The 20,784-nt window shown below is 45.8% G+C and overlaps 1 protein-coding gene across 1 annotated transcript; it reads left to right on the forward strand.

Moving 5' to 3' along the window:
* The first annotated feature begins 1,009 nt into the window (after positions 1 to 1,009).
* rasgrp2 (RAS guanyl releasing protein 2 (calcium and DAG-regulated)) lies at positions 1,010 to 20,550 on the forward strand. Its single transcript, XM_036525312.1, is given in 19 exon segments — positions 1,010 to 1,509; positions 2,465 to 2,556; positions 8,045 to 8,171; positions 8,851 to 8,953; positions 9,416 to 9,472; positions 9,926 to 10,057; positions 10,532 to 10,682; positions 11,164 to 11,337; positions 11,740 to 11,856; positions 12,524 to 12,805; positions 13,423 to 13,503; positions 14,062 to 14,181; positions 14,839 to 14,954; positions 15,357 to 15,498; positions 16,705 to 16,741; positions 18,647 to 18,729; positions 18,731 to 18,836; positions 19,384 to 19,446; positions 20,080 to 20,550. Coding segments are annotated over 16 exon segments (1,830 nt in total). The 5' UTR covers positions 1,010 to 1,509; positions 2,465 to 2,556; positions 8,045 to 8,101; the 3' UTR covers positions 19,443 to 19,446; positions 20,080 to 20,550.
* Positions 20,551 to 20,784: the final 234 nt, after the last annotated feature.

Consider the following 20,784-nt stretch of genomic DNA (forward strand, 5'->3'; position numbering starts at 1 on the left):
TGAAGCTGCTTAATAACAAACTGACCATTTAAATCACCTGCGTTGGAGCAGGGATCTAAAATATGCAGGACAAGGGGTCCTCCAGGAGAGGTTTGAGAAACGCTGCCATACTGTACGTACACTGAGAACAAAAGCCGTAAAATATGAAAAAAGCCCGTATAAACCAACGGTATCCTGTTCGCAGCAATGACATAGCAAATAGTAATGTATTGTGCCTTGACAAAAATGATTCCTGACAACATCTCAGTTTTACACTGTAATGATTCTGACCTTCGAGGAACCCTTCTTTCATGTGGGGATTTCAACAACTCTAACGTGTTCGCCACCTTTGTGGCAGCTCAAAGTTTTTCCATTTAAAACAAGTAAAATAAAGGAAGTAATGGTCTCTGTGTCTGTTGATGGCTTTCTAGATTGGGTAAACAGGGAGTGGCACGAACATGCGGTCTGTACCTGGAAGTTTAACCTGTAACCTTCTGTTTACAATTCAGTCTTCCAAGCACCAGTCTAGGCTAGAATAAGTGTTTATGAAACCGTCTTTTCAACAAATTATGCGTAGAGCGATAAAACAAGATTAAAAAATCAGCGGTGAATAGATATTTTATGAGATAACGTTGCATCGTAGCAAAAGTTTTTTTGCACATCACTGTTTTGCAGATGCAAATCAATACCAATAATTAAATGTTTCCAACATTTTTTTTCCTGCAATATAGTTTGAGAGCAAAAGTTGCTGAAAAACACGGTCGATCATCAAAAGAAGTTCAAAGGAGCAAACTCGACGGAAGCAACGATTTATTCAACTTATCTACGGTGCTGCGCTTGCAGAGGTAAGACAAAAACGAGTTGATTTGACGCAAACGAAACACAGAAAACAGCGATGCTCGGCGCGCCGGAGACAGCTGGGACAAATTGTACTCAAATTTTTTGGAGTTCAGAGAAATTGTCGGGTTGTAGTGCACGTGGCTTCCTAATACGGAACTCCACCCGCTCACCTGTCGCAATAACTGCTAAGATCATTCATTTCTGTTTACCACGAGAGAAAAATCGTAGTTCCTTTGCAAAGTCGCATCAAACGAACCAGTCAACAAGAACAGGACTGTATTAGTGAAGGTCTGAGCGGGAGCCGCGCTTGGGCGAGGGGAGCGCACTTGGTTGTATTGCGTATAGCGAGATTGAGAAAGCGCGGCACGCAAGAGGCGCAGAGGGGATGGCAGGAGGAACCGAAACATCTTCAGAATTGCCCAACAGATAGGAAACCAAGCGAGCCACGGGCATCTGAACCTTACGGTCCCGTGAATAACAAGGAGCCTTAATGGCTGTTACACTTGCGATTCAGAGCTGAGAAGAGTTGTCTGAAGCCACTACAGTGTCTTACAGCCGCACACGCATAACCAAACGTTCGAGCATCCCCCTTTGAATGATCACCAGATTAGTGCTTTCATCTTTAGCAGTTACTGTGACCCTTTCGCGCACAAGACTGTCGGTGTAGATGGAAGTGCTTATACTTTGAAGGTAAGGCATTTTTTGTCGTTATAAAAAGTGGTTTAGTTTTTACGCTTCAGTGTCGTGTTAGCCTTAATCTTCATGATGTTACTTTAATCATGACTGATATATCTCTCTTGGATGCGTATTTTTGGCGTCTTTTTCCAAACATTTTTCTCTTAAAACGGACACAAAGGGAAGGAGGGTTATTCCCACAACTATCCTAAATATGACACCGAATAGTTTTTACTTGGGTTAACCCCAAAAAGTTTCCATGGTGAAGATGCCTTGCGCTACGACAAGGGTAAACGGTTAAAATTAACTGAAGCTGTTAGAGGATCTTTTCGTGAGAACTCCTCACACATTGGTAGATGAGTTGAAGACTCCAATTTGTACTAATTGTACGTTGACTGGTTCATTTCCACAGGATGTGGACATGGAGTGAGAGCCTCGTGTGCAGGTGTTGTGATGTTTTCACTCAAACAAACAACAGGATCCATTTACACAAACAGATTATCCGTAGTTTTGGGGACTGTCAACACCACCAGCTCCGAACGGTTGCATCACCATCTCAAACGCTTATCTGGGAATCAAGTCAATTTTTCACGTCCTTGCCGGCGCCACACTACTCTTGCACTATAGCCTATATGTGAACTTTTTTGCATGCTTATAGTTAGCTGAGAGGTTACAGTTCCAGTTTTGTTGATGCTATCAGTTCATTGACCTTACTGTTGCATAAATTCTGTTGAGATTAGTGTGATAGTGTAATGCGAGTGTTCTCCTTTGAATCGTGACCTCTGGCTCCACAAAACTGAAGCCTGGGATCCCTGAATTCTGGTCGGCAGCAGATTCTGTCTCTTTCACCCCTCTGGTTTTGTGTTTTAGGTCGTAATTGTTGTGTTGAAATCAGCGACTGTCTTCTTTTGACAGTTGAAAACGTGTAACGTACCTGCTATACAGTGGTGCAATGTCTCTGCCACTGTAGGCCAACACACATCAGCCAACTGGGGCTGCTGCAGGAGTTCAGAGAGTCAGAGTGAGGACAACACAGCAGAGCAGAGGAATCTACTACAAAAGGTGACAACACAGTCCCTCGTGTACTTCCCCTCGCCTTTAAGACTTGTGACTTATATTTCACAACTAAGCACAGGACTCTAATTTTAGATATCGATTTTGCACTGATGATCTCATGGGGGCAATAAAATGCCTGGATGTGCTACATGGTCGCAAGTAATGTGCCAAAATCTGAAAATTCAAAGTCATGATACCGTTAATTATCCCAGCTGAAGACATTTTGGTACCTTCAAATGTAAGCAAGGATTTGTACCATGCCTATAAACTGCAATGCAAAACAGCAGCTAGGAGCATACACAAGTGTACAGAGTCTTGAGGTTTGCTTTAGTAAAAACATCATCCTGAATGAAGGCCTTGATTGTGAATCGTGTCTTACCTGATTTTGTGAAAAGATCACCAGAGATCATTACACTAGATCATTGCATCTTCTCAGTCTGCTCAATTGTTCAACAAAAAGCTGGATCACAATACATTTCAACGTATGTTCATGAGCTTCAAGAAGAAATGTATTCCCATATGTCTTGGCAGTTAATATTTACCATTTTCTCTGTCTGTCTTACTGTTCACTGAGTCACTTTGATAACCTCCACCCCATCCCAGCACAAATCCAGCCACTCTGAAAAGATCCAGACACTTAATTGTTTTTGTAAACAATTCACGGCGTACATTTACCTCACGGATGAATGCCTGTAATTATCTCATCTAGACGAGAAGTCTCCATCACTGAAATACGAATTTCCTCAGTAGTTAGAAATTAAATGCAGAGTTCAAACGTGTGTGCCATGCCAGTTGTGCAGGGGCATGTGTGTGATGTGATGCTAACGTTTTTAGCTTTTGTCTTAGCGATCTAGGTCACATTCTAATTAACCTAGCGTTCGACTACCACCATGTTTACTCATGCAAGGCCGAAAATATGTACCATACCACAAAAAAAATAGATTCCTATTTTGAGGACACACCCAAGCTTGCTTAGGGCAGATGTTTTTTTTTCTTTTTGTGGACATATTGGCTGGCATTTGCATTTTAGTAGCAAGAGTGTCATAAATTCACAGAGCTATGAGTAGGAAGTGAAACCGTGACAAACTGGCATTGTGAGGAGATCAGCTTGAACAAGAAAAGACATGAAGAAAATGTTGTACCTCCACACCTGTAATGTATGTATTTGTCTGATGAGTTTTATTCTCCTGGCTGTAGTTGTCTTCTTTCATGCACTTGATAGCATCTTCCTCCTATCCCTGTCTGAGTTTAGTTTAATTCAGTGTGATGTGCTTTATCGGCATGAAATACTGTTATTTCTGAATATTATTATAATATCATCAAAAACATACAGCACGGTAGAAATATGCAGGTAAAGTATGTCTGCCTATATGTTTGTATGTCGTGTGTTAGTGTCGGGTGGTGACTCGCTGTCCCTCAGGCTATGGTAGGCTGAAACTCACAGGGCCGATCATGCTGCTGCCGGGCTTCCCCTTACATGATTTGCAGCTTTTTATTAACTTGATATCATTCCTTATTTGAGAATTTAGTGAAAAAATATTTTCCTTTTTTTTTTTTTTTTTTGGAAGATTTACAACAATGTAGGTCACTCGGTGCACACATGGAGTGACATCTCCTTTTTGGCAGCCGTGCACTCTTTGGCTTCTTGCACTTGCCTTGTCACAGAGGCTATGGTACGGTCTCTGAGCTGGTGCTGGATCAGCATCTGCCTCTGCTTTGCATAGTTGACAATACAGAGATGTTCCGCCAGTGTGTGCCGCCCATGTGGGGCCCAAAAACAATAAAGCCTATTCTGGGGTTTTGGTTTCCTTCTTCTAATATTCCAGATAGGGTTTTTAAATTTTGTTTTATTGTCTGGTTAACTGTAATTGGCAGCTGAAAAGTGGTGCTGGGCTGTAGCTGGTTTTTGGTTAGCGTGTGCTGGCATTGTGAGGTTCAGGACTGATGGGAGACATCTCTGGGCTGAGCTATGGCGTTTAGAAAGCCTAATCTCATAAAGAGTCTGTTGGGCTTTGGACAAAAAGTTAGTGTCACTTTCTGAATTTAGCTGGGAATTGGATACCTAATGCAGCCCTGCGTGTGTGTTACAGGGCAGACTTCTCTCCCTGCAGGATGTTTTTACAGAATTCTGCATGCAGGGTTTGGGTGTTTGTTTGATTTAGTGTCGCGTAGCTACTAGCAGTGTCATGACACTAGCGGTGTAGTGGGAGGAAGCGGGGCTCGTAACTAGAAGATGCTAAAAGATGGTTATGTATAAATAGATAAAACTGTAACTTGTATTTAAGTCTGCTAAATGACAATAATGTAATGTACAATGTAGTGTGGCAGATTTGAGCGGCTTCATATTACACTTCAATGTAGTGTAGCAGAACCGACTGGATGACACTATTCAAATATGTTTAAGACCAATTTCTGATTGGAATGTTTCTTTTGTATAATCTTCTTTTAATATGATAGAAAACCCTGTTTTTTTCCGCCAATGCGTCAACTGGCAGTCAAAAAAACTGATTTTATATCTTTGTGTTCTAGTGTGGTCTCTCTCTCTCTCTCTCTCCCTCTCGCTCTCTCTCTCTCTCTCTCTCTCTCTCTCTCTCTCTCCCCTCACACTTCCTCCACCCATCGTGTACTCTTTCTCAAGACTTTTTAACCACTAATCTGTCCATCAGCAGGCTCATCACCCCGACAGATAGCCCGCACAGTGGGAGAGGCAGGAAATGTACTACTTGTCAAGGCTTGGTTTAAATAGAAGCTGTCAGTAATAATGGAGGTCTTTAAGTGGCATGGGCAGAAGTTCTACTCCAGACACTGGCAGAACCCCACGGTCCCCTGACACAAGGGGCTGCAGGTTCCAGTTCAGAGACAGCAGAAACGCTAAAGCATCTCCCTCTGTTTCCACGGAACCAGGCGGCTGACAGCATGTGCGTTCTCAGACAGACTGCTGTATGCCGTACCACCACTGTAATCAAACAGTTTAGTGTATAGAATTCTTACCACCATTTTGCTGGTGCTTTATTCAAAGATAGATTGCAGGGAGCGAGGGGGGTGGGGTTGGGGGGTGATAGGGGGGCTCATTCATAAAAGATTACAGGGTCCAAGGGATATTTATCTTAACGCTGTGCATTCTGACTCCTGACATCCCAGAATGCTTAGCATCTGTCTTTGTATCATGACAGACACTGCTGATACAGTAAGAGCCATCTTATATATGGTGTTTTTTGGGTCACTAGCATGGCAGGTTATTGTCATTTTTATTGTCATTTAGCACACGGTCTTATCCAGAGTGATTTACATAGGTTACAATTGTTACATGTTATCCATTTATACAGCTGGATATTTACTGAAGCAGTTGTGGGTTAAGTACCCTGCCCAAGAGTACAGCAGCAGTGTCCCGGTGGGGAATTGAACCAGCAACCTTTTGGTTACCAGCCATGCTCCTTACCACTATGCTACCACCTACCACCTGCCCCCAGACGGCGCTGCCTTGTTGGGGAGAGCTCACCGGGTATTGTGCTCGTAAAGGACAGCGCTGGATCTGAGAGCCGTTTGCTCCATCTCCCCCTGCGTGCGGCAGGAGGTCTGCGAGGCCTGTCGTTAAGCCTGTCCGCCCACCGCCGATGCGGAGACAGGAGGTGTAGGCCTCCATCTGCCTCCCGACGGCTGGCCTGCCATCATCTCCCGCTCCCACGCAGGGAGACAGAGGAGAAAATGCCAGCCTTTCTCTGCACTGTACCGCTGCGGGAGTGACCCGAGAGGAACAACGTGGCGGGGGGAGAGCGGACGGGCTCGCCAGCATCGCCCGGGTCGCCAGCACGGGCGTGAGAAAGCGTACAGTGATGCACAGCAGTCTGTACTCTACGGGAGGGGAAGTGGAGGCGAGGTGTTGAGTCATTTTGCGTGTGGTTGCTGTGGTTAAACATGATAAGTGTTTATAAGAAGGCGAAGCTAACGGCGCCGCACCATGTCCGCCAAGATGTGTGAGAATCGGAGGAATTTCTGTAACTTACTGTTGGAGTAAAACGGACCAAAAAATGTATGCAGTGCAGCTACGGTCGATTCAGGCTGATTTTTAAGATCCTTCATCAGGGACTTATATTTTATATGGGAAAGGAGACAGGTAGGGAGTCTAGGGTATTGTGTAGCCAATCAACATGATTAGATGGCCGGATGGGGCCAGATAGGGTTGTGGCCAGAGTACCAGCTCATTGAACAACATATAATGTGGTCTTTAATGACCTTTGTGAATCAGGACCTTGGTTTTCCTTACATTATTTCACTTCACAGGTGCTGTCAACCAGAGTGACGTAAAATAAGAGGAATAACAGTGCATACATAACACAACAGACCAGAGCTGAACATGCTCCAAGTCAATGTTGTGATAACCAGGACTACTGCAAATGCATGACTGCTAAAATAATTTCAGAAGTGCAAAACAACGTACTGTACAATAATACTATACCGAACTATATACTGTAATATATGCACAAGGAGACTATTTCGGTTATGACGGGGCTGGGAGGGAGAGATGCATTCTGTGGTGGTGGGTCTTCAGTCTGTGGTGGAAGGTGGCTGGTGACTCCGCTGTCCTCACTGCTGTGGGAAGCTCATTCCACCACATTGGGGCCAGAATAGACAGGGAACCTAACCAGCATGTGAGAAAGGGTGGCCAGGCACCCTGAGGTGTCCAAAGCGCAGTAACCGGGCTGGTCTGTAAGGTCACAATATCAGTTTATCAGCATCCCATCCATTTTCTGGCCTCTTGGTGGACAGAGACAGTAGGACTCATGGTTGTGTCTCATCTGGATAATTGTCGGGGAGCCCAGTGTGGACTAAGAGTTAAGACAGGTTAGAGTTGCATGGACTGATTCTTCAATTTAAATCAAGACACAGTGCCTTATTTGCATAATATTTTAGTGTTATCTCTATTGCGCTAATGATTTAGGTCATTGAGGCTCTTTGGCATCTTTGGTACCCCGTAGACCCGGGTTCGAGGCCAGGTGGGGTGACTGCTCTGGCCCTTCGCTACAAATGGTGTCAGAGTGGGATGGCTGGCCGCGAGGCCGTCGGAGGCGTGCCCAGTGTGTGAGCTGTACGAGGGACCCCCGTGCTTTTACTACATCACTGGCTGTTGTAGCATTGTTGACATACTGAAATGTTCAGGTTTGTGTGACATTTTCTGTATATGTTCATGCAGCCTAATTCCTAAAGGTCACTCTGGATAGAAGCTCTCTCTAAATGGCTATATGTAAATGTATTGTAATTCTGAGTGAACAGGAGGGAGATCTCACAGTGTGGGTGGCCTCTCACGATGGTGGACTTTCCCTCTCTTTTATGCAGTTAACCAGGAAGTGAATGCTCATAACCTGCGCTGCCAATTTTAGCCAGAGGTTGGAAGCCTGCTGCCGCAGATATAGCCGAACGTACAGTACATGAGGATATATTTTTTTTGCACACATATGAATGCGTTTCTGCTTTTCTGACTCCCACTTGCTTGCAGAGCAGGAGGGGAAACGGAGGAAAGGAGAGGAAGAGAAGCAAGACAGAAAAGGGAAAGATGGACGCCAGCGGGCTGGATCAGTCAGCCACTGTGGAGGAGCTGGTGGAGGCCTGCATCAATGCGTTTGGTCAGTGTTGTCATGCATTTCTGCCCACGCTATACTCATTGACCACCTCAAAGCTAGAGCATTACTGTGCTAACCCACCATAGATATGTTAGTGCAGCTGCACTAATTTATCTGTGCTACCCCACCATACATATGTTGCAGCTGTAGTTTTGGTCATTGCACTGAATAGTCACCCTATTCCACCATCTTGGCTCTTGGTTCCTGCTTGACAGCCATGCTGTGTGTTGTTCCAAACCACACTTCCCTGTGTGTGAAGGGCTGAATGAGGAAACTGTTGTTTATTGAAACCACCTGTAATAGACTCAGATGTACAGGGCATACAAGCTTGGTGGCTCCCTGCTTTTTGGTGACCCTGCCAAAATGCCTATCATGGGATAGGAACGGGGGCAAGGAACCAAAGTTATTAAGGCTCAGTAGGCAATATGACATTAACAGTAAACCACAACCCCCCCCAACCCCCCCGCCACCTCCTCAACCCCCCAAAGTGATTGGATAACTGGAGTACAGAGTAATATGTCCATTGTGATGCCACCACAGGGAGGTTCCTGTCAGAACCTCTGTTCAGCTCGCTTCTTGTTTTGACAGAGGGGTTGTGAGATGCTGCTGGGATTGAGACAGGCTGGCAGCAGGCTGGTGTGTGGTGAACACTGGAAATGATGATGCCGTTGTTGTCTTTCAGATGAACAGGGCTCCCTGAAGGACGCGTCACTCGTGAAAATGTTCCTGATGATGCATCCCTGGTACCTCCCTTCCTCTGAGCTGGCCAGGAGGCTGCTGCTGAAGTATCCTTCACCCCTGCCTGAGTACTGCCTTCAGTGACGCATCTCTGTGGCCCAGACGGCATCAGTGGTACCAGCATCTTACAAACGGCACTGTCAGGAGGGCTCATCAGAAACATGAATCAGATGAAATCTTTCCCAGGGGTTTCAAACTCAGTTCCTGAGAGGACCAAAAACTCTGCTCTTTAGCCCATGCATTTACTCTGCTTTGCACTTTTTGATAACCTGATTAATTCTTGATGAACTTGGCAAGTGTTACTGGAGGCTGCTGTATTTTGGGACATGTACAGAATTAATTAGCTAATTAGATCGATCTAGCCAGAGGGACTGGTTGCAGCAAAATCCAGAATACATACCCTTGCCTTCCAGAAACCGATTCTCATGCTTTTGTTTTGTTATTTAAATGAAAGGACAAAATGTAATGCTTTGTGGAAATTTGAGTAATATCCCTTAACAGTAAAACAGGTCTCAGGAGGAGAACAGCTCATCCAAATTCAGGACTCAGATCTGTCACCTGGTCAAGTATGTGGAGATCACCTGGCATCCAACAGTATTCTCCTTATAACACAGAGATGTACCATGAAATTATTCAGATTATGAATTCATCTGTTTGCGTCTGCTCATGTGTTCATCTGTGTGTTACTATTGCGTTGAGACCACAGCGATATATTACAGGGTGTGTTTCTTTTCAGAAAGCTAGTCGCATGCCTCGAATAATTTCACACATTGCAAGCTTGCTGATTTGGTGATTTACAACTACGATGCCAAACCTATGGTTAACGTGTGGTTTTGTTTAGATGTAAACATTAAAACATGGCTATCATGCGGGGTTTCATTTTATTGAGGTGTGGACTATAAACCAATAGTTACCAGACAGCAGGAAAATATCCAGGTGCTACACTGTGGCACTGGCTCTGGCTGCACGTGTGTAAGTACCCCGCTGTCTGCCCCCCTCTACCACCCTGTCCTCTGCAGGTACTGGATCTCAGAGTTTCCCGCAGAGTTTGATTTGAATCCTGAGCTGGCTCAGAACATCAGGGGCCTGAGGGACCTCCTGTCCCAGGAAGGTGACAAGCGTAGCAGTCGTCTGATCGACATCGAGAGCGTGTAAGTGGCCGGCTGTGCCTGGGAGCTCCATTAGACCTCCTGGGAAAACCAGGCGTCTGTTTGCAGTGGTGTTGATGGGCCAGCAGGGGGCAGTCTCGCATCTGGACATGGTAGAAAATTAATGCTTCTGAATGCAAACTTGCTTTGAAAGCTGCTCCCAGTGGTTTACAGAATATTTATACAGTTGCTTTCTAAACTGCTTTCTTATAACAAAGATCTTTTTTGTGGAATCTCACATATTCATAAACACAGATGGCCAAATAGTACTTTTTCCTGAAGTTTTAGCAACTGCTTTTTTAGGTTCTTGTACATCATCTTGAGTTTCAAAGTCACTTAAATAAAAAAAATACTATTTAAGAATGAGAGAGATAGTAATGCTCTCTTGAATTTGCCTTGAATTGTAGATGTTATGGACACAGTGCTGTCGTGGTTAGACTGAACTCCCTCTGCTGGTGTTTTTGGGGTTGTTCTCAGGCCTTCCTATGAGTGGAAACGTCAGGTAACGGAGCGCACCCCCTCTGCCACCAAGAAGAGGAAAGTGTCTCTGCTGTTCGATCACCTGGACTCCAGCGAGCTGGCGGAACACCTCACCTACCTGGAGTATGAGAGCTTCTGCAAGATCCTGGTGAGCTTGCTGAGTGGGGGCGGGGCCTGTGTGCCCTCAGCACAGATACTCTACTCACTGAACAGATACACAACTCTGTGTGCTTAACATACACAGTTCTGCCTTGGCTATTTGTCGAGGCTGAAAGTGTTATGATTTGCTGACACATTATGAATATTCATGAAGAGTATGGAGTCAACTGGAACCTGGGATAGCAGTATAGCATAGTGGTAAGGAGCAGGACTCATAACCAAAAGGTTGCTGGTTCGATTCCCCACAGGGGTATCGCCGTTGTACCCTTGAGCAAGGTACTTAACCAAAATTGCCTCAGTAACTATCCGGCTATATACATGGGTAACGTGTTAAAATTGTAACCTATGTTATTATCTGCCTGTGTAACTTTATCCTTGTAACTGTATCCTTTCTGACCTCTGACCCCTGTATCCTTGTAACTGTATCCTTTCTGACCTCTGACCCCTGACCCCTGACCCCGTGCCCCCAGTTCCAGGACTACCACAGCTTTGTGATGCATGGCTGCACTGTGGATAACCCCATCCTGGAGCGCTTCATCACCCTGTTCAACAGCGTGTCCCAGTGGATCCAACTAATGGTCCTCTCCAAAACCACCGCCCCCCAGAGAGCCACAGTCATCTCCCACTTCATCCAGGTGGCCCAGGTCAGCGCCGGGGACGGGATGGTGCGGGGACGGGAGGGCAGGGCTTCCCAGACCCCCAAAAATGGGTGGATCCATTGCAGGTTATCAGTGACTCACTGATTTGAACGAATCATAGCTGATTGGTGTGGACACCTGTCTTTTTATTGGCTGAAAAAAGTCAATGATTGAGTAAATGAAATGCCCTGGTGGTGTGATGTGTACACTGCAGGAGTATGTAAATCTAGGGTTCTGACTCACTGTGGTCATTAAAGATCCAGTGGCACTTACTGCACAGAGTAGGAATGTGGACTCTTGTGCCCTGGCTAAATCTGGCCATCTAATTACCACCCCCACCCCCCTGACAGGTGATTGGGTGAGAAGTGGGGTCTCAGGATGTGATGTCCTGTCGCTCTCTCCCCGCAGAGGCTGCTGCAGCTGCAGAACTTTAACACCCTGATGGCTGTGATCGGTGGCCTGAGCAACAGCTCCATCTCCAGGCTGAAGGACACGCAGGCGCACATCAGCAGTGAGACCCGCAAGGTTCGAGTCCCGCCCCGTCACTGCACATCAGTGTTTCCCATTCCCGAGGTTTCCTTTATCGGACCAGCTTTTTCATGAGCCTTTTATCAGATTGCACAGCCGTGCGTCACAGACGTGATTTCAGGTTTAATTCTCTGCTCTGCTGATTATGAGTCTAGATCCTACACCACCTATGTTTAGGGCAGTGCTTCACTCATTGGTCTAGGGTGAAAGTGAGCTGACTGTAAATGGCCAATAGCCTTCCACATTATATTACTGTAATTTAGTAGGCACTCTTATCCAGAGTGACTTATGTAGGTTACAGTTTTATCCATGTATACAGCTGGATATTTACTGAGGCAGTTGTAAGGTTGGGTCCCTTGCCCAGGGGTACAACAGCAGTGACCCAGCTGGGAACTGAACCAGCAACCTTTCGGATACAAGTCCTGCTCCTTTCCTCCACACTGCCGCCCTTTCCTCCACCCCCTCCTCAGTCCAGCCCCGCCCTGAAGTGATTCGAGTTCTTCTGGTTATGAGCCTAGATCCTTTGTTACCTTTGCATAAAGGCGGTGCTTCATTCACTGGTCTGTGGTATGAGACCATGTGGTATGCTGACCCTAAGCAGCCAATAGCCTTCCACTACGCACCCCCCCGTCTGGCCCCGCCCTGAAATGCAGCTCTCTTGCAGGCCTTCAGCAGCCTGACGGAGCTGGTGACGTCATGCGGGAACTACAGCCAGTACCGGCGGCGCTTCTCCGAGTGCACCGGGTTCCGCTTCCCCATCCTGGGGGTCCACCTGAAGGACCTGATCGCAGTGCATGTGGCGCTGCCCGACTGGGCCGACCCGGGGAAGACGCGGGTCAACCTGGTGAAGACCCAGCAGCTCTACGCCATCCTGCAGGAGCTGGCGCTGATCCAGACCACACCCCCCAACATCGACGCCAACACCGACCTGCTCAACCTGCTCACGGTCTGTCCCTGACCCGCCCCCTGCACACCTCACACTGCCCCCTGCCCTGCCCCTTCTGTACCCTACACCTCCCCCTTCCCTCTTCCTGCCTCTGCCCCACCCCTGCCCCGCCCCCTGCCCCCTGCCTCACCCCTGCCCCGCCCCCTGCCCTGCACCATTTCCCATTCCTGTACCTCTGCCTCCTGATCAGATACAACACTGCGATTACTGGAATGTGTAAGCATACTGTAGCTGCTCACTGTGCTCTGGGAGGGAGGGGCCTTCCATCTAATGGTTCTGAGTCTGTCACTTGAAGTAACAACTTCAACCAAGTGTCACCTTCTCTGACACTTTTTTAATTAACGAGTGCCCGCCCTACTCCGGATGATGAGTAAGTTTTAGTAAAAAAAAAATTGACGCTTGCTTAAATGTGCTAGTTGGTGTCAATTGTGAATGGTTAGTGGTTGGACGCAATGCCCCTCTTCCATGTTTAACAGACCAAAACCACTCTGAGGAGAATAGATACCAAGGAGCGCCCAGAATGAGAGGGTGTCTTCACCTCTATTCCATGTTTGCCCAGGCAGGTATCCCTGGATCAGTATTACACTGAGGCCTCTGCTCTGTGTTTGTTTGACCAGGTGTCCCTGGATCAGTACCACACTGAGGAAGAGATCTATCAGCTGTCCCTACAGAGGGAACCTCGCAGCCTCAAACCTGCTGTAAGTCTGGAGCCTACCACAGGGGGGCGATAATGGGCAGCAGAACCTCCTTCAGAGCAATAGACATTACCTGATGGATAAATTGTCAGGTTACACTGGAGTGACCTGACAGTAAGAGCCATTGAGAGGAACAGGAAAATATGCTCAAGTCTTACATGTAGAAGGAGCATACTGTGATAATTGATCATAAGTAAAATTGCATCATGTAAAGTGTACACTTAAAGAAGCAATGGGAGAAATTGTGATTAAGAAAAACTTCTTTAGAAGTTTCCAAGATTCGGTAGCTAGCTGATTTGGTCAATCTATGATTATATTACTTTCAACAACTGTTTTACCATATGTATCTTTAATATTAATATTGTAGGCTATAGCTACATCATTGTTTCTTCTGCATATTTATGAGGAAAGCCTTATACGCCATTGAGTTTGTAAAATGATTTCCTGGGGATTTGACACAGGATGCTTTTGTAACCGTTTGGACTATTGGCTGTTATCCTGGCATTAGAAAGATTTAAAGTTTTGAGGATTTGATTTTTTTTCTCCCCATTCATTGGTCAGGCTTCTACCCCCACCCCCAGCCTTGAGTCTCCGCCCTCTGTGATGGATGAGTGGACATCGTCGGTGAAACCGAAAGCCGACCCCACCGTCATCAGCAAACACATCGAAAAGATGGTGGAGGTGAGGCCAGTTTGCTCCTTTATGTCTTTTTATTCAGGGTTAGAACCGATGGGTATCATTTTATATATCTGTGCTCAATCTTACACTAGTCCTCTGGCAGGGCTTGACCTGTATGGTGGTTTCAGTTCTTGGGAGCAAAGTTTAAACAGTGTATCTGGAGACCAGACCAACCGGTTAGCTGATTCTGATGTGATTATGGTTATGGCCTAAATCTGGTTACAGGCCACTATCAGGTTTTCGCTGGTGTGTGCAATCTGTATTGCCAAATAAGCATAAGCCGCATAATTACATTATAGTAAGCTAAACAAACAAGGCTGAGTGATCTTTGGGTTTTTTAAGGGTCTTTTAAGCTGTGATGTAGAGCCAACTTAAGCCGCTAGCAGGCAAACATGGACTGTTACATGACCTGAGTAAACACACACACACACACACACACACACACACACACACACACACACACACACACGCACACACGCACAGACAATTCTGTCCACTTGCACACTAACACGCAATGCTGTGGTCTACTGCACGTGCTGTGCTCCGGTACAGTGCACACACATGGTGTGCTGTTTGACATAAATTGAAAAGGACGTGGAAGTGCAGGTGCAGAGCACTGCTGTTCCCGGCGTTCATGACCCGCCTGACTGCGTCTTGCAGTCGGTGTTTCAAAACTTCGACACGGATGGAGACGGGTACATTTCCCAGGAAGAGTTCGAGATCATCAGGAACAACTTCCCCTATCTCAGCAAGTTCGGCGAGCTGGATAAGAATCAGTGAGTCGACAGGAGAGCAGGCATCTGTCTCTACCTCTTCCTCTTTCTTCCTCTTCTTCCGTCACAAACACTTATGTTTACTTTGTCAGGTTCCTGTTTTAGAGAACATACTTTCTGTAACAGTCATCACATAAGCAGGTGTGCTATTATTTATCGTAAATGCAGAGGAGAATATAAAACAAAGTGAAAGCTACGTCAGTGCTGGTAAACTAGAATATGATCAAATTAAAACTCAACTTCAATGAGTGCTTCATTGGCATCACTTCATAATGCCAGAACAGGCTCATAAAAAGTGAAATATGGGATACCGGAAAGAGTTGATCTACACAAGTAAATATTAATAATGAATACCGAATGAACCATAAATTTAATGAACTCTCCCTCTTTCTCTCTCTCGATCAGGGATGGGCAGATCAGCCCAGAGGAGATGATTGAGTACTTCACGAAGGCCAGCTCCCTGCTTAACTGCAAGATGGGCTTCGTTCACGCGTTTGCTGAGAGCAGCCATGTCAAGCCTGTGTTCTGTCAGCACTGTGCTGGCCTTGTGAGTACGCTAGGGAACCCTGCCACCCTCTCCCTCTCACTGCCTTCCTGTCAGTCAACTCCATCCCACTGTCACCATGTTGGAGCAGCGAGCATTCTAGTGGCAGAATGTCGTTACTGCAATGCCCCCACTTTTCTGGCTTTCTCACTGTCTGGTGCCCATAGTGGATGGGGGGGTGAGGTGAGTGAGGGGCACTGATGTTTTTCTGCTTCTGAAAACAGAACGGTGTTGATCCTTGCGGTTGGTGGAGGGGATAAAAACAGCTTCAGCCCTTGGCTTTTTCAGTTTCCTGTAGGCCCCAAGTGAAAAGGCAGTATCAGTGCTTCCTCTTTTCGTGTTACCCTGTGGTGCAGTGCCACAAACACACCACACCCACGCCCTGGTCTTTATCACCCCGCCCTCCCCCTGCCGGGAAGCCAGGCAGACTCGGTGCACAACCGGAGGCGTCCAGGGCTGCCAAAACATTTCGGGACTCACACAAACAAGACCAAGCCACCTCCCACACCCACGTTACTGTGAAACTGTGAATGAAGATCAGATGAAAACAAACAAATGCCAAAATTGCCCTATACAAAAAAGATTTGAATAACAACAAGCAGACAGTTTTGATGGTTTTTAAATAGATCTCCCTCTCTCCCTCCCCGCGTGTCTCTTGCACATTCAGTGAGTGGTACAAGACACTCTAGCACTGTGGTTTCCTATTGAGATATCTCTAAGCTTGCACCGCAGAATGGGATTTAGCTCAACCATTCAGCATTCATCACTTTTATTTCTTCTGTTACTAATAGCTTAGATATTATTATTACTGATTTAGCTGCTGTCCTCCCTTTCACTCCCTCTCTCTTGCTATTTTTTTCCTTCCTTCATTTTCTAATTCTTTCTCTTTCTCTCTCTCTCTCTTTCATACACACACACACACACACACACACACACACACACACACACACACACACACACACGCACACACACACAAACAGACTTACTCTCTCTCTGTCTTGTATCCCTTCTTTTCCTTTAACATTATGTCATATCACAGCTAACCGTTGACCTCATGCGAATTTCCTGTGATAAGAAATATGTGTTTTAAATCCTTTCTTATTTCTTTTTTTGTCACACCTCAGTTGTTTCCACACTGTGCTTAGATGAAGTAACCCCAGGAAGAAGTCGAGTTCCTCACGTGTCAATGCTAACCGCTGTCTCTTTCAGATCTGGGGCTTTTACAAGCGAGGATACAAGTGTAAAGGTAAGGGAAGAGGAGGAATAGTGTCCTAAAGCAGCAGATATATCCTACACTTAGGCCTTTACGAGTGAAATCGGTGTCAGTTTTAAAAAAAGTACATATTTATGGATTAATTTAGCTTGAAGGCAGAACAGATTTTCTCATTACAGCTTTAACTGTGAGGAAGACTTCATTTAAAACAACAACAATCCTTCCTTATTTCAAATAATATTTTTTGTGATTTTTTTTTTTTGAAGACTTAATATTACAAAGACTAGTGTTCTATAGGAGCCACCCCCATATTATAGTGCTTTACAATTACAAAAATTGCTTTAAAAAAATTCTTAATTTTATTATCAAAAACTCTGGAAAATGACAGAGTAATGCATTCTGTATAACATTATTATTGTTATTATTTTTTTTTTATCGGAGGACACAGGGACAGGAACGTTGTCCTTATGAAGAGCCTGGCATTGAGAGTTAACACGTACAGAAGCTTCACTTAAGCTGAAAAACAAAATAACAATGTGTTCAGTTCCTGTATGCTGGGAGCACAAATTGCTTATTCTGTTGTTATTTTTCAATCTCCTCTGTACTGTTAAAGGTGTGTCGGTGAATAGGGGCCTCTGCTTCGGCCTGTACTTTGTTAGTTTTGTTAGTGAAAAGAAGAGTCCAGCAAAGTTTTAATACCTGTGATTCATAGTGTCTGCTGCAGCACAAGTGACATTGAGTGAGGCAGGTATTTTAACCATTTTCTGAACTCCCTCAGTGGTACACAGGCATGCCTCCATCCACACCAGAAACGCTTGTTTTGGCATGGCATTCACCTGTCAAGCTGAAGACTCACGTGAGCTTTTATATCTGAGCCCCTAACCTTCGCTGAAAAGTGCATAATTCTTTTCTGTTTATGAGCGATCAGGCCTGTTCTGCAGGGTAATGAAACCTCTGTAAATCAATGGGAATAGCATCAGGTGGCAGGTCATTAATTTCTATTACTGTTGTTACCTGCGATTGGGCAGGGTGGGGGGTGAGGGGGTGGTGGGGTGCAGAGTTAATTGAAAATAATTGCATGTCACAGGACTTAATGGCTGACTGTTTCACCGAGCAGAGTCACAGTTAGTCCGATCTGGAACTCAGGCAAAGTTTGGTGGGTTCGATTTTGATCGCAGGAGAGGTTGGAAAAATTAATGAGTTTGTGTGAGTCAGTGGCTTTTGTGTCTCTGAATTTCCCTATCTCTGGATCCATATGGATTACATAGTCGGACCAACTACATGTTCATAGTTTGTGGACGTTTACTCTACACTCAGAATGCTCTGTCCTGGACTCGGATTAGAAATTTAAGCAAGCATTTTTAAAATATTAATTTTTTTCATTGATTTCAATTAATTTAATTTCCAAGGCTCATTATGAGTTTGGCAGTCACTGAAATTAAAGCAATATTCCAGCTATGTACCTGGCTTAGGGGTACTTGCACAATGACAGTATCTCACCTGGGAATCAGACCTGCAGCTTTGTACATTTGGGTCCCAGCCTGGCTTTCAGGACAGTACCACACTGTAATGCTTGCGGTCATTACTCAGAGAGAAAGGGAAAGACTAGAGGTGGCGGGATACTTTGTCCACACCACTGTTGCAGCAGCACACCCCTAACAGCAGTAACTCCAATTTACAATGTCCTGTTCTGCTTCTGAGTTCTCAATCATTGAATGAAATAAACTTTATTGTTTCTTACACAGTGTTATAAGGTTTTAAAGGGAACATTGGCTTTGATTTGCAGCTCAGTTAAATGTGCATTTTGGTAGATAAAATCAATTCAAACATATTTGTCCTTCTCTCCCTCTCTCTCTCCCTCCCTCTCTCTCTCTCTGTCTCTCTTTCTTTCTCTCTCCCTTTTGTTCTTTCTCTCTCTCTCTCTCCTTCCCTTCGTAGCGTGTGGTGTGAACTGCCACAAGTCCTGCCGCAGTCGTCTTTCTGTCGAGTGCCGCAAACGAACAAAGAGCATCAGTCACGAGTGCCCCCGCCCCCCCCCCGACCCGATCCTACAGCTTCCCGCCTCCAGCCTCACTCCCCTCCGACCTCGAGAGCACGGATACCCTCCCACCAAACCTGCAGAACACAGGTACCCCAACACTCCCAAACCTGCAGAACACAGATACCCCAGCACTCCTAAACCTGCAGAACACAGGTACCCCAACACTCCCAAACCTGCAGAACACAGGTACCCCAACACTCCCAAACCTGCAGAACACAGGTACGCTCCCATTAAACCTGCAGAACACAGGTACCCCAACACTCTCAGATCTGCAGAAAACAGGTACCTTCACAACCCCCTGAGCTGTGGAGCACAGGTAGCTTCACAACCCCCTGAGCTGTGGAGCACAGGTACCTTTACAATCCCCTGACCTGTGGAGCACAGGTACCTTTACAACCCCCTGAGCTGTGGAGCACAGGTACCTTCACAACCCCCTGGCCTGTGGAGCAAAGGTAGCTTCACAACCCCCTGACCTGTGGAGCACAGGTACCTTTACAACCCCCTGACCTGTGGAGCACAGGTACCTTCACAACCCCCTGGCCTGTGGAGCACAGGTACCTTTACAACCCCCTGACCTGTGGAGCACAGGCAAACACACAGTGAGAATGGTGTTGGTTTGCTCTGTTTTTTGTAGTGATCGCAGAGGAAGACATTGAAGGTCTCGAGGATGAAGTCTTTGATGTTCGCCTCTGATCTGGTAGGATGCCCCACACCATGATCAATAAGTTCACATTTATCAATTAAATCAGCCATGCGTGGGTCATTGTCATAATTTATTCCTCACATTTTTTCAAGTTTTATATTTAAAGGATGTCATATTTCACAGTAAAACATATATTTAAACACTGGGTTTTCCTCAAACACATTTGCACGTACTGTGTAAAGCTTTCTGTTAAAGCATAGTTCTCTGAAGGGTGTCTTCAGACTGGCAAGTGTAGCATAGTGGTAAAGGGCAGGGCTCGTTACCAAAGCGTTTCTGGTTCAATTCCCTGTTGCGGCACTGCTGGTGTGCTCTTGGGCAAGGTAAATTACATGTATTTTAGCATACGCTCTTATCCAGAGCGGCTTATCCCACAGTCACCTCAGTAAACTATACAGCTATGTAAATGCATAACGGGTAAAAACTGTAACCTATGTAAGTCGCTGTGGGTAAGAGTGTCTACTAACTGGCAATAATGTAAGTAATATAATGTAACCTACCATCCAACCTTGTCATTGGCCCTGCCCTACTCAGGGCAACAGAACAGAATCCAGCTGTGTGTTGCACTGAAATGTATTGAGGTAATCCCACACCTGCAGGGCTGTAGTAACCTGCTGCCTCTGTCTGCAGCTCATGATTGCCTGTCAGCAGGGAGACTGACGCAGCAGCCGTGAAGCGGGTCAACCTGCACAGGTGTCAGGCAGTGACCGGTGACACCGTGGGAGGACAACCGGAATGACCTCTGCCCTCGTCTGAACGGCCACGCTTTCAAAATAAAAGTCCTCTCGCCCTGTGGTCACGTTCCTTTACGTGCGCGGGTCGAGGACCTAGACCCCTTCGGCATTTTGTTTGTGATTGATCCCCCATCGGGGTTTTGTTTCCAAACACCCGGTGCCTCCCTGGCGAGGTTCCCTGGCAGGGTGTGTCGTGAGTTCGGCAGCCCTGTTGGTGCCAGTAACGTGGTGTGTAGACATTTTTAACGTCCTTCCGGTCTTGTGTTTTCTGAGTTGGCTTTGCTTTTGTTTCATTGCATGAGGGTCTGTCATTTGATCTGTGAAACCGTTCTCTTCAGCTCTCAGAACTATAAAAAGCAGCCCTGAACATCATGACTGCGACTGATTCATTTCTGCCAGTCAGATTTCCCACCTGTGCAAACGTCTCAAACTGACTCATCTTACTCATACATGCGAATCATTTCCTTCTGGAGTAATCAGACTGTAGGACACCGGGTATCTATATATCAATCAATCAATCGATCGATCAGATTTTATTTGTTAAAGTGCATTTTACAATCAAGCTCTGTACATCACCAAGCACTGTACATAGTGCATTTTC

Source organism: Megalops cyprinoides, chromosome 3, assembly GCF_013368585.1.
Source record: "Megalops cyprinoides isolate fMegCyp1 chromosome 3, fMegCyp1.pri, whole genome shotgun sequence".
In the NCBI taxonomy this organism is placed as follows: domain Eukaryota; kingdom Metazoa; phylum Chordata; class Actinopteri; order Elopiformes; family Megalopidae; genus Megalops; species Megalops cyprinoides.